Genomic DNA, 14,019 nt, shown 5'->3' with positions numbered 1-14,019 from the left:
CCAGTTGCTCCACATCCTCACTGACACTTGGTATAGTCCAACTTTTTAACTATAACAATTCCAGCGGGTGTGTAGTAGGATCTTATTTTGGTTTTAATTTGCATTTCCCTATGTTAATGATGTTGGGTGTCTTTTTTCATGTTTTAGTTGTCATTCTTTTTTTGTGTGTGTGAGATGAAATGAAGTATCTGTTCAAATATTTTCCCCATTTTTAAATCATTGTCTTCTTATAGAGTTTTAAGAGTCTGTTATATAGACTAGATACATGTCCTTTGTCAGATGTTATGTATTTGCATTCACATACATGTTCACAAAATGCGTATTGTAAGTATCTTCTCCTAGCCTGTGTTTTGATTCTTCATTTCCTTAATGATGTCTTTTGGAGAGCAACTTTTTTGGATTGTACTTTTTGTGTGTTTTTTTAATGTTATTTTTTATGGATTGTACCTTTTGTGTTTTACCTAATAAGTCTTTATCTAACCCAAAACTTCAATGCTTTTCTCTTTTGTTTTCTTCTATAAGTTTTATTAAGTTTAGATCGATGGTCCATTTCAAGTTAATCATTGAATATGGCTTGCAGTAATAGTCAAGGTATACATATATTTTGTTTTGCATATGGATTGTTTCAGGACCATTTGTTGAAGAGGCTGCTTTTCCCACTGAATTACCATCTTTTAAAAAAATAATTTGATCATATATGTGTAGATATATTTCTGAACTCTAGTCTGTTCCAGTGGTCTGTATGTCTTTATATGCATTACTTCACCATCTTGATTACTGTAGCTTTATATCTTGAAATTACATGGTGTAAGGCCTCCAACTTTTCTTTTTTGAAATTGTTTTGGCTAATCTAGCTCCTTTGTATTTCCATATAAATTTAGATTCAGCTTGTCAATTTCCACACCAGAAAAAAACAACCAGACCCCTGCTAGGATTTGGAATGAGATTGCACTGAATCTATGCATCAATTTAGAGAGAATTGACATGTTAATGATATTTAGTCTTTTGACCCATGAATATGGTATGCCTCTCCATTTATTTAGATCTTCTTTACTTTTTCTTAGCAATTTTTTATAAATTTTAGTGTACAGGCCTTGCATGTGTTTTGTTGAATTTATCTTACAAGTATTTTCTAATTTTATGCTATTATAAATGGTATTTTTAAAATTTTGACAATTTATCATTGCTTGTATATAGAAATACAATAGAATTTTTGTATGTTGATTTTTTATTCTGTGACCTTGCTAAACTCACCTATCAGTCCTAGTAACTTTTTGATAGATTCCTTAGGATTTTTTATATAGAGACTCATGTTAATTGTGAATAATGACAACTCTTCCTTTCTTATCTGTATGACTTTGCTTCTTTCCATTTTCTTATTGTAATGGAAAGGGCTTCCTGTATGATGTTGAATGAACATTTTTTAAATGATGTCTTTTAAAGAGAGAGGATGACACCTTTAAAATTTTGTTTTTCTGTACCAGACAGAAATAATAACTGGCAGTAATAGAGGTACAAGCAAAATAAGATGGGATGAGGAGTGTGTGTGTGTGTGTGTGTGTGTGTGTGTGTAAGTTGACAGAAATGGAGTAATTAAATCCTATCCATTGAGGAATATTTATGAGGCAGAGTTTTTAAGCAAGTTCATTGGTTCTTCTGGATCTGACCCTGGGAGGTGACAATATGTAGTGTGTTTCCCCCACCCCATGCTCCCAGTAGCAGAGCTACCATGATCCTCCTTCCATTGTTCCAGGACACTGTCTTCTCCCTGCATGATGGCATGCTCAAGAACCTGCTCCCGCATCCTGGGGCTGAGCCTCGGGACTACAGCCCTGTTTGCTGCTGGTGCCAACATAGTGCTCCTCTTTCCTAACTGGGATGTGACCTACCTGTTGAGAGGCCTCATTGGCAAACATGCCATGCTGGGCTCTGGGCTCTGGGGAGGAGGCCTCATGGTAAGTGTCCTGGATTCCCTTAGTGTAAACTCCCAAAGTGCCCCCAGGGTAGAACAGGGAGGTGATGGGGCAGGAGAATTTGATTCCTTGCAAAAAAGTTTGATCTAACAAGCTGGTCTTGAGTCTACAGCAACTCCAAGGGATAGAAGACTGTAGAAAGACTTACTGAATTTTGGACTAGGCACACTGGGTGTGAACGTTGCCATCAACAGAGGCAGATCAGGCTAGTCATCCAAAACTGGGTCCTGACAGTCAAAGCCAAAGATAGGAAAGATAGGATAATCAAGTCCATGTGAGGTGCCCAGCCACTCTATTTCAACACCACAGGTGGCAGCTAGAAATGTAAACTACCCGATCTCTTCTTAACACTCTTCTCTCCTCCCCCAGGTACTCATTGCAGCTACCCTCATCTCCTTGATGGGCTGGAGATATGGCTGCTTCAGCAAGAGCGGGCCCTGCCGAAGTGTAAGCACCACACCCCACTCTTCTAATATCTAGAATGTCCCCACATTCTATTACTTTAGAGGCAGAGTGGTAAAAAGGCAATTTTACTCTTGGGGTTTGAAATTAGATGGCAATCATGCCCCTTAATCACCCTAAGCTCTTGGGCAAGTTGCTTAAATTTTCTGAGCCTCAGGTCCTCATCTGTAAAATGGGAGTTAACAGGGACAAGTCAAAGATCCTGTTATTTAATAAACCATAAATGTCATAATGAACCGTAAATGTTGTAATGAACCATGGGTATCTATACAAATGTGAGAACTGTTATTACTTTTTACCTTATCGATCAATATGAACATGAGTTATGTATGTTGTTATCATGTATTTTTCATAGAAAATTTCTTGGCTATTTTGCTTAATTCTTCTGAGATCTGAAAGGCTCTCCAGAGATCATCTAATGACTAGATTCTAGTCTAACCTCTCCATTTTACAGTTAATGAAACTGAGGCCCCAAATAAATTTGCACTTTATTAATTACAGTAGCATCTATATTTATTTGAAAACTCTCAGTTTTCTTCCACACTATATTGCTTATTCAGCCTCAGATACCTGAATTTGTGGCCTCCTTACAGTAACCCCACAGCCTGCTTTGATATCTGCAACCCATATATCGGGAACCCCACTGATTCAGAATTATATGTTAAAGGATTAAATATAAACACCCACACATTTCATTCACTGTCTGTTCTCAGTCATATCTGGTTTTCCAGACTTGAGTGTACATCAGAATCCCTGCGGGGTTTGTTAAAACACAGGTTTCTGGGCCCCACCCCCAGAGTTTCTGATTCAGTAGGTCTCGGTGGAATGGGAAAATCTGCATTGCTAACAAGTTTCCAGGTGAGGCTATGCTGCTGGGACAGGGACCACATTTTGAGAATTACTATTCTAGGCTTACATCAGACTAATTCATCCTGAATCTTTTAATTTAGAGTCAAAACTTACTACACCTCGGCCAGTGTGGCTTAGCGGTTGAGCATCGACCTATAATCCAGGAGATCAAGGTTTGATTCCCGATCAGGGCACATGGCCAGATTGCAGGTTCGATCCCCAATCGGGGGCGTGCAGGAGGCAGCTGACCAATGACTCTCTCATCATTGATGTTTCTATATCTCTCTCTCCCCTTTCCTCTCTCTGAGATCAATAAATAAAATGTTAAAACAACAACAACAAAAACTTACTACATACCTGGCACTGGCTGGGTAGCTCAGTTGATTAGAGCATCATCCTGATATGCTAAAGTTGTGGGTTTGATCTCAGGTCAGGGTACATAGAAGAATCAACCAATGAATGCATAAGTAAGTGGAACAACAAAAATTAATGTTTCTCCTTTTCTTTCTCCCTCCCTCCCTCTCTCTAAAACTGATAAAAACTAAAAACAAACAAAAGACACTTCACACATTTCTCTGTGCCCTCTCAAGCTCCAAGCCCACTTGACATCAGTGGGGAAATGACTATGATTCTATATAAAAACTATTTATTTAAAATTGTAAAATACATATTTTTTAAAAGGGAGAAAAAAACCATCTAGTATCCTGGGAAAGAAGCCAAAATGGAAGCAAGCTAGAATCCTGCCAAGAAAATAAAGTTGTTGTTATCTTTTGGGAGGGGAGAGTGGTACACAGATTAGAAAAGTACAGTGACAGAACTGGTGTCATTTCAGAGTTACTAATTTCTGAATGTTTCTCTTCTTCTCTGTCTCCGTCTCCCTCCTTTCTCTTTCCTATCCTCCTTCCCTTCTTCCTCCCTTCCTTCCTTTCATGCTTGATTTGAAAAAGATAGGAATCAGGGATGGAAGCTTGGAACTTTTGAAAATACAGCTTTCCCTTGAAAAAGTCAGAAGATGGTTTATGATAATCTGACCCTTTAACTCTGGAGGCTGAATGACTGCAGTCTGAGCTTTAACGTTTTTTTATTTATTTATTTACTTATTTTTATTGATTTTAGAGAGAGGAAGGGGGAGAGAGAGAGAGAGAGAGAGAGATCATTGTGAGAGAGAAACATTGATCAGTTGCCTCCCATACATGCCCCGACCAGGGTTTAAACCTGCAACGTTGGTTTGTGCCCTGACCGGGAATTGAACCCACAACATTTCTGTGCACAGGACGATGCTCCAACCAACTGAAACACTCCAGCCGGGGCTGAGCGTAAAAGTTTTTTGTTTTTTGTTAATCTCACCGGAGGATATTTTTTTCCATTTCTTTTGAGAGTGTGGGAGGGAGGGAGGGAGTGGGAGAGAGAGAGTAAAACATTGATGCGAGAGAGACACATCGGTTAGTTGCCTCCCGCAAGCGCCCTGACCAGGGGCCGGGAGCAAACCCACAACCCAGGTATGTGCCTTTGACCAGGAATCGAACATGTGGCCAATGCTCTAAACCACTGAGCAACACTGGCCAGGGCTGAGCTTAAAAGTTTTTGATGCCAACCTGTTGAGAAGTTCTGAAAAGCCTGCTGAGTCAGGGAGATCCAGGTTCAAGTGCCACTGTTTCCCCCTTCTCAGTTTTTTCTCTTCCACACCTTTCTACCTCTACCCAGTGGCCCCTCATCAGTCACCCTACCTTGGTTAAGCTTTAAAGGAGGTGCTGTGGGTAGGAGTAGCCCCAGGTGATATTATGAGGGGAAGCCTGAGCACCAAAGAAGTTTCCAGGTGGCCCCGTCAGTCACCTAGTCACAGCCCAGCCTGGGCTCACTGTTTCTTCTCTCCCTCTGCAGATGCTTACTGCTCTGCTGTCAAGTGGCCTGGCTTTGTTTGGAGCCTTCATTTGCTTTATCACTTCTGGAGTCGCCTTGAAAGATGGTCCTTTTTGCATGTTCGATGTCTCATCCTTCAACCAGACGCAAGCTTGGAAATACGGTTACCCATTCAAAGACCTACGCAACAGGTAAATGGGTAGAGACTAGAATGAATTTGCAGCCTTTTCAGCGAGCCAGAGGGGTGGGGGGAGAGAGGAGAAAGAGGGGAGAAAGAGAGACTACAAACTCCTTTTGGTGACACATTCTAGCATCTCACTCCTCTGATGCTCAAAAATGGCAAATGCAGCAACAACAGGCACCCTCAAGAATGCATCTAGGCCTTTGACTTGACAGGGGGCGGCCCCAGCTGTCTACTGAGGGGGCTCATTTGGCATTTCCTACTTATTCCTCAGCCCCTGCTCTCTTTGTTTTGGGGACAGGAATTATTTATATGACCATTCCCTCTGGAGCTCTGTCTGCCTGGAGCCTTCTAAAGCCGTTGTTTGGCACGTGTCCTTCTTCTCCGCCCTTCTGTGCATCAGCCTCCTCCAGATTCTCCTGGGCGTCATTCATTTCTTCAACACCTTCCTGGGCCTTTTCTGCAGCCTCTGTGAGAAGTCATAGGAGATGCCAGTGCACGGACTGGGGCTCTCAGCAGAAGCTGCCTTGAATCCTTTCTGCAACTATTATTTATGGGTATGAATCATAAACAAACTTCCCTTGTAAGTATTCTTGTAGTGATGATAACAATAATTCCTTGCATTATGCTGAGTGATATAATGCATTTTAAAATCACATTGTAAACTGCAAAATGATATATTAGTACAAGGAATAATTGTCATTATTATTGTGTAGGAATTTACAGTCTATAAAATGTCCTCCAGCCATGACCTCACAAGCCCATAAAATCTGCCACGTGTAACAGATAGAGAAGTTAAGGTTCCTAGAGGATAATGGACTGGCTGCCCAAAAGCACTCACTTAGGTTCAGGTAAAGTCAGTACCTGAGCCCCTATCTTCTAAATTCAAGTTCATCAGTTGTTATGGACTAAACTGTGTGCCCCCCAAACTCACAGGTTGAAGCCCTAACCCCCAATGTGACTTTATTTGGAGATAGGACCTTTAAGGAGCTAGTTAAGGTTAAACAAGGTCATAAGGGAAGCACCCTAACCCGGTAGGACTGACATCCTTGAAAGAAGAGGAAGAGATACCAGGTCTCTCTCTCTCTATAAGAGCAATGGGGAGAAGGACATGTGAGGACAGAGCCAGAAGGTTGCCATCTGCAAGCCAAGGAGAAAGGACTCAGTACACATCAACTTTGTTGGCACCTTGATCTTGGACTCCCAGCCTCCAGAAAATAAATGTCTGTTGTTTAAGCCACCCAGTCTGTGGTATTTTGTTACACCACCCTGATCTGACTAATCCACCAGTGTTCTTTTTATTAGTGTTCAGTGCAGTTCAATAAGTGGTATCCACTGTGTGCTTGGCATTCACCACTGTACATGCTGTGGATCCAAAGATGACAGAGGCATGGTCCTTGACCTTGGACCCTTCCCTGTCCTCGAAGAGCTCATGGTCAGGCTAGGGAAACGAACGTATGTACCAATAATTTAAATGTTACATGGTAAGGGCCATGTTAGAGGTCAACACAGGACGCAATGAGAGCTCAGAGGAACAGTGAACTTTCAAGGAGAGGATTTGTGAGAGATCAAGAAAGGCTTCACTTGTGTCTGAGCTGATTCTTGAAATAGCACAGCAAAGAGGAAGGGTTTTTCCAGCAGAAGCAGCAGCACACTGAAAAGCACAGAGGGGAGTCTGGTCAGCATGGCTCAGTGGTTGAACGTTGACTTGACCTATGAACCAGAAGGTCAGGGTTCTATTCCCAGTCAGTCAGGGCACATGCTTGGGTTGGGGGCACCATCCCCAGCAGGGCATGTGCAGGAGGCAGCTGATCAATGACTCTCTTTCATTATTGATGTTTCTATCTCTATCTCCCTCTCCCTTCCCTTTCTGAAATCAATAAGAACATTTAAAAAAAAAAAAAAAGCATGGAAGGGAGACATGGGATGGGGTGTGTGGAGAACTGAGAGGCCACAGCTGCTTCTAATGTGGAACATGGAAAGCAGAGGACCTCCATCTCTCTCACTTTAGGACCTTTGGTCAGGGGGTGGTGCTGGATAGTAAATAGAGTTAGGAGTGGGATGAAGAAGAAGATCCTGGTGGGAAGGTTTGATGGGCAGGGAAGAGAATGAAGCAGTCAGAAGCAGCCTAGGAAGAACCAGAAAGAGGGATACTGTCAAGAGAAGAGTTAGTGGGCAAGTCTAAGAAATGCTAGAGAACCCCAGGCTCTGGGACCACAGAGTGAACAAAGCCTGGAAAGGAATGTGGGGGCCAAGATGCTGCCATATCCTCTCCACAGTCCCTTGGACCCCAACTTCATCCCAGTCTATCCCAAGTCAGGGAGGAGCTGCTGAAGCGCCAGAGGCTTTCAGAATACAGTGATTCCTCTGTTCTCAGAGATCCGCAGCAGGACTGAGGTGCGTGGTTCTGTCTTCTGACAGTCATGCTAGCAGAGCTTGTTGATGTCAGGTCATTCCAGACACCATCTCACCTTCTCCCCTCTGGAACTGCTGGCTCAACAGACCTGCCCAGGGTGGGGAAGGTGGACAGAGAGAGCTATCAGAGACAAGGAGGCACAGCCTCTCGAGTAGGCAGGGTTTCCTGAGGTCCAGACACCTCAACACATACCCACATACAGTGTCCAAGAAGCACTGCCTGTGTCCATCTCACATTTCCTTGTTGGTTGATTTTGTTTCAGGGTCATGGCTAGGATGTGCCTGATCCATAGTAGCTTCTCCTGCAGAGGAAATGTACCAAGTCTTCCACATAATTAATGGAGAATTTAAAGATAATTTATGTCTAGTTTTGGACATGTTAGGCACACATACACATACACATGCACACTCACACACATGCCAGGTTCCACAATCCCCATCCTGGCTCAGTTCTACTTTGATGGCTCAGCAGGACATTGAGATGAGAAAGGTCAGTCCTTGGCACCAAGATAATTCACAGTGAAGAGCTGACTCTTGCCTGAGCCACCTCCATCCTTTCAGCAGCCTCAGACTGATATTATTATAGATGTTGACAGGACTTCAAAAGACAATGTCTCCAATGTCTGCCTCAGCTAAGCCAATCGTTCTCTTCTTCAGATACTGCACATTTAGGGTGGATCTTCCTACAGTTGGCTGCTGACACTCATAGATCTCAAAGTGCACAAGGTCAAAATCAGAAGTTTGAGAGTAAAGCTGACAGCTCTTTCTCCAATCCCACCAGCTGAGGGGTGCAATGTCCTTGAATCTAGAGATGAGCAAGAAGGGCTCACTTACCTTCTCTCTTCACAATTTCATTTACTGTGAATTGTGAAGGGCTGTAGGGGGCAGGGAGAAGGGCCTTGGAGAGGCTAGAGGGAAAGAAAATGACAGGAGAGGAGAGGAGAAGAAAGCAGAGGAGAGGAGAGAGAGTTCTGCATTCATTCTATCATGGATCCCATAGTGCTCCACACATGGCTGTTGGCTGCCCTCTGTGAGATTCCAGGGGGCACCTGCACCCCTTCCTTCTACCTATATCCCAGGACCATCTCACAGTCAGAATGGGCTTCCACCTTGTTTCTCTCCAAACAAAATCTACATCTGACCCTTGGTTTGGCTTCTAACCAGGTTTGGGGCAGAGAGGCTGTTTTATCAGGACAGTGTTAAATAAACATTTTATTAAGAAGAAAATATGTCTGTTCCTTACCTTGTATGTGCCTTTTTTTCATATCATCCTGGAATGAAGAAGATGTTGCTTTGTTTGTAATCCTGCTAAGAGAAGAGTAGGTCCATCTTTGGAATAGGTTGCCCTTCAGCTTTCTGTTACAGTAAGTGACCCCTCCCCTTAGTAATAATTAAGTTAAGGCCACTACTCCCCAGCCAAATCTGTTCACTCTTTAGGGCAAGACCTGGGTTTTATTCATTTTTGTATCTCCAGCACCTAGCACAGAAGACTTAATATGATGCTTATTGAATTGAATCATGCACTTGATCTTCTGTGTTTTTAATTGAACTGTAGTAGATACAGTAAGAGAAACATAGTTGAAGAATTCACTAAAGGTGAGGGAAAGTCTGCATCACAGGGGTATGATTTCTTAAAACTGGTGAAACAGCAAGGCGAGAACACACTATCTGCCTCTAGGAGACATTGGACTTCTGTGCCACACAGGGATCAGGCTGATGTGTGAATGGATGACCGTAGCCAGAGATGGGGCTGGTGCTGCTGAACCAACGGGCAGCAAAGAGGGTGTGACTGAGGCAGCATTGAGCTGGTGCTAGGCGCACACCTGACCCTGTGGCTCTGCTGGCCAGTGTCAGGAGTAAGGCTCAGCAACCCAGCCAGATCATGAAGGATCTTATCTTCAAGCAAAGAAGTGTGAATTCTAGAGGGACAGCCATAGGGAGCCATCAAAAGGTTTCAAGCAGACCAGTGACAAAGGAAAGCCATTCTGAGGACACTGTGAAGGGTGGACTGGGAAGGTAAAGGTGAGGTGAGTTACTGGAGTCCAGGAGACCAATGTAGGCAATACTGGCAAGAAAACACTTTGTAAAACAAAACCTGGAATAGTAAAATTAGTTGGTTTCTAGTGGAACTTGGAAAGGTATACTTTTATCGAAACTATCCCCTTTGCATCTTATAGTAGCAAGTTTTGTAATTTATTGATCCAACCAATAGGTTAAATGCTACCAAAGGAAGCCTGGATGGATGTTGGGGGAATTTCTTTTCTTAGTTTTTGAAGCTGGCAGAAGCCAGGAAACTACAGCCTTGTAAAACAGGACCAGAGAATGGTGCTGATTAACAGGAAATGCACCCCAAGTATGCTCCTTCTGACTTTTGCACTGGAGCAGGGGTGTGGGTGAGGCAGGGGAAATTGCAGGTTGGCAGTTATGGATTAGAGCAGGTCACTGAAAACTTTTTCTGTAAAGGGCCAGATAATATTTTAGACTTTAGAACCGTAAGGCCTGTGTTGCAACTGCTCAATTCTGCCAACACAGAGCAAAAGCAGCCACAGACAGTGTGTGAGCATGGTTATGTTACAACAAAACTTTATTTCTGGATACTGAAATTTTATTTTCCACCTTTCATGAAATATCATTCTCCTCTTGACTTATTAAAAAATCATTTAAAAATACAAAGCCTGTTCACAAGTCGTACAAAACAGGATAAAGTCTGGATTTGGCCCGCAGGTCATGATTTAAAGACTTGAGAGTCACGGCTCTGACGCTCACCGGCCGTGTATCGTCGGACCTCTATGGGCCTCAGGTTTCGTGTCAACGTCTTAAGGCTGGAGAGCAGTTAATAAGAGCTAATGCGTTAAAATACTTTGTAAACCAGGCAGAACTACATCAATTTCAGCGGAAATTACAGCCGCTCTCGCTCGGCCCGGTCCCGCCCGGCAGCCGCACGCACGCGCGGGGCGGGGCCCTCCAGGAGCGCCGGCGGCTCCGCGGGGCGCGCGGGACTGCGTCACGTGGGCTGGGGGCGGCCCTGTCGCCCTGGCGACGGTTTCCCAGCTCCGCGCCGCAACCCGCCAGCCCTTCATCGCGAGAAACACGGGGGCAAGAAGCCCTAGCCATGGCTTCGCTGAGAGGGCGATCCTTCACGTTAGGCACGTCCCTCACTGGGGCAGACGGGTTGCCTGAGCCTGAGAAGAACTCCGGGAAGCCCGAGAACACCTACATTCTGCGGCCCATTTTCCAGCAAAGGCGGGTAGCGCACGGGTTGTGATGGGGCGACCTGCGAGGCTGCCGGGCCAGGCGGGCGGAGCTCGCCCGGAAGCCTGGGCGTCGGGGAGGACCCCGCGGTGCAGCGGGAGGGGGCGGGGCCGGGCTGGGGGCGGGGCTGAAGGGGGAGGGGCTCGCCGGGGGGGAAGGTGCTGTTCTTCCTGGGCTTCAGCTGCAGGAGGCAGCAGAGGACCCGACCCGCAGTTGCGGTGTTAGAGCGCCGGGAGCGCGTAAGGCTGGCGCGGTGGGGATGGTTGGCTCTGGAGTCTAGGAGACCCAGGACGTGGGCACAGGGGGAAAAGGAGGAGATGGAAAAGAGAGGATCAGAAAACAAGCTTGCGCCGGATGCCACTCAGCCGAGTGTTGAAGGTTATTGGGTGCATACGTGTGCCAGAATAGCTTACTCCTCTGCAGGGCAGGACACCTGAATGTATGTGGAGGCCCTGGGCCTGCCTCCCTGATACCTTCCCGGAATTAGGGCATGCAGTCTAGTGCAGAGGACAGTCTGCTAGGCCTGTAGGATACATCACTAACTTCATTTGCACAAGATGAAAAAATAAATTTAAAAGATTCCCCAGGCTGCTTCTCTGTTGCTTGAAACCAGGTTGCTGAATCAAATGCTTGTCAAGTATTGGAAGCCAGGAACTTTGGTTATAATGTGATAAAAATTTTCATGCAGCAGTTTTCAGGTGGGTAGAATGGACATTAAAAAAAGATGTTCATTCACCTGGTTCTGCTGTAAAACAGTGCAGAACATGATTCACAAAAAATATATGTATTATGTAAGAATAATCCTATGAAATTATTTGTAACTTGTCTGAAGAAAACTTTTAACATTTACTGATAGTGGAAGAGGCTTAAGGGAAGAGCCAGACGTACGTTTGTTAATAGGGAAACCATATTTTGAACAGATCAAATCTTGCAAATTTGTCAGTGATTCTGAAGTTCATCTGTGAGGATAAACAGGTGAGAGACCAAAGAAAATACTGTTAAAATGTGATAAAAGGCCACTAGTGCTACCAAATATTAAACCACATTATAAACTCAAAACTTAAAACATCCTGGTAACTTGGCACATGATAGATAAATCACCTATAGACTATATAGCCCAGAAAAGCAACTTACTGTTATAATATATGATAACTACAACTAAAATGCTAATGGCGTTGTTAGGGAGGTGGAATTAGGGAAGATTTTTTTTCTCTGTCTTCATTTATTCAATAATCCATTTCTTCAAAAAAATGCACTGGGTGCTATTCTAAGAAATGGAGATATAACAATGAACAAAACATAAAAATCCCTGCCTTCATGGAGCTTACGGTCTACCTAGGTAAAAGGACAAAAAATAAGATAAATGCACCATATGGTATATCAGATAGTAAACACCAGAAAGGGAGATATAAACTGATATGGTAAGAGGATGGTTTGAAGTTTTAGAGAGCGTGGCTAGGAAAAGTGACTTTTGAATAGACTTGAAAGAAGTGAGGGAGCTAGCTATACATAAAAGGAGGAATTGAAGTTCAGGCAGAGGTTAACAAATGCAGAAGCACTGAAGTATGCATAGTTGGTGTGGTTAAAGAATATAGCGAAGGCCAGTGGGCCTGAGTGGAGAGAACTAGGGGAATAGTAGTAGGAAACAAGGTCAGAGAGCTTGGTAGGGTAGATTATACAGGACCTTGCAAATCACATTAGGATATTGCTTTTACTCTGAGTGACGTAGGAGCTATGTGGGGTATTTGGCATAGAGGAGTGTCATGATCTGGCATATAGTTTAATAGGACCAGTCCAGTTCCTGTGTTGAGAGCAGGATTTGGGGACAAAGGCAGATACAGAGAGACTTGTAAGGAGGCCATTGTAGTCCAGGCAAGAAGTAATGGTAACTTGGAGCAAGGTGGTGGCAGCCAGGTGGTGAGAATGATTGAATTTTAGATTATTCTGAAGGTAGAACTGATAAGATTTGCTCATGAATGGGAAATGAGCTGTGAGAGAGAAAGGCAACAAGACTGATACCAAAGTTTTTGGCTTGAGCAACTGGAAGAATGGAGATGCCACTGGCCGACTTGAGATGACTGCAGGAGGACCTAGTTTTGGGGAAAGGAGACAATCAGAAGCTCAGTGTTGGATGTATTAAATTTGAGTTGCCTACTAGACATCCGGATGGAATAAGTATTGGAATATGTGGTCTGGAGTTCAGGGGAGAGGTACCACTTGTTTTCTTAATTTTTTTTATTACTTTTATAATAAGCAATATGAAAAATAAGAATGAAATGGTTATAACGACAAAGAGCTCGAGAAGTTGAGCTATGAAGGTAAATTGTGGTTTTTGAGTTACCAACTAGATGTTTTAAATGGTTTCATTCAGGTTCAGACCCTCTACTGTTAAAGACTGTATCCATGCTGTGCTCAAGGAGGAACTGACAAATGCTGAATACTCTCCAGAAGAAATGCCTCAGCTCACAAAACGTTTATCAGAAAATATTAAAGATAAATTAAAAGGTAATAACGGTGATAATAAGAAATGACTTGTTCCCATTGAACATTGAGTTTTACTTATTTGCCTCCTTCCCCATCTTTAAACAAGGGACATAAGCTGTGGATTCTATTAAAGACACATTTTTCTTTAATGTCTAATCTTCTCAGTTAACTTTTACTCATGTAGGTTTTTGCAGATGGTGGGAAAGAGTAGAGATGTGAAATAAGACATTGTATAGAACCACTCTCCAGGAAATCCAAGTGTGCAGAAAATCCAGGAAGTACTTTCCCTCATAATTCTTGTGGTTTTCCCCACCAAGATATCAATTCCTCAGCCTGCCATTCAGTACTCTTTCAGCCTAACCTCAGTCCATCTTTCCAGCTGAATTCTTACTACTTGTCCTACTCAACCCTCTGCTCCTGCCAAGCTCTACATGTGTATAGCAAATCTTGTGCTTTCCCTACCCTTTCTTTATCTGTTTCTTGGTCTCTCTCTTATAAATAATATACCATCTGAAAAGCCCTCTCTCCTTTTAAAAAAGTATT

The 14,019-nt window shown here is 43.5% G+C and overlaps 2 protein-coding genes across 3 annotated transcripts in view; both read left to right on the top strand.

Moving 5' to 3' along the window:
• Positions 1-1,763: 1,763 nt before the first annotated feature.
• On the top strand, positions 1,764-5,937 carry TM4SF19 (transmembrane 4 L six family member 19). The gene is made up of 4 exons (XM_016200163.2): positions 1,764-1,955; positions 2,343-2,420; positions 5,166-5,335; positions 5,627-5,937. Exons 1-4 carry the CDS (start codon positions 1,773-1,775, stop codon positions 5,808-5,810), a joined length of 615 nt encoding a protein of 204 aa, XP_016055649.1. The 5' UTR covers positions 1,764-1,772; the 3' UTR covers positions 5,811-5,937.
• A 4,864-nt stretch (positions 5,938-10,801) lies between these two features.
• The window catches only part of PCYT1A (phosphate cytidylyltransferase 1A, choline), a 65,704-nt gene continuing 62,486 nt past the window's right edge, over positions 10,802-14,019 (top strand). Inside the window, exons 1-2 of one of the 2 annotated variants that reach the window (XM_087818211.1) lie at positions 10,802-10,983; positions 13,364-13,497. In XM_087818211.1, coding sequence (XP_087674337.1) covers positions 10,853-10,983; positions 13,364-13,497 — 265 coding nt within the window. In that variant the 5' untranslated portion in view covers positions 10,802-10,852. The remainder of the gene's footprint in view (positions 10,984-13,363; positions 13,498-14,019) is intronic. The other variant, XM_087818210.1, reaches the window with a different exon arrangement.

Source organism: Miniopterus natalensis, chromosome 6 (genome assembly GCF_054644295.1).
Source record: "Miniopterus natalensis isolate mMinNat1 chromosome 6, mMinNat1.hap1, whole genome shotgun sequence".
Taxonomy (NCBI): Eukaryota; Metazoa; Chordata; class Mammalia; order Chiroptera; family Miniopteridae; genus Miniopterus; species Miniopterus natalensis.
The sequence above is the reverse complement of the archived record's forward strand: the minus strand, read 5'-3'. Positions and strand labels throughout refer to the sequence as shown.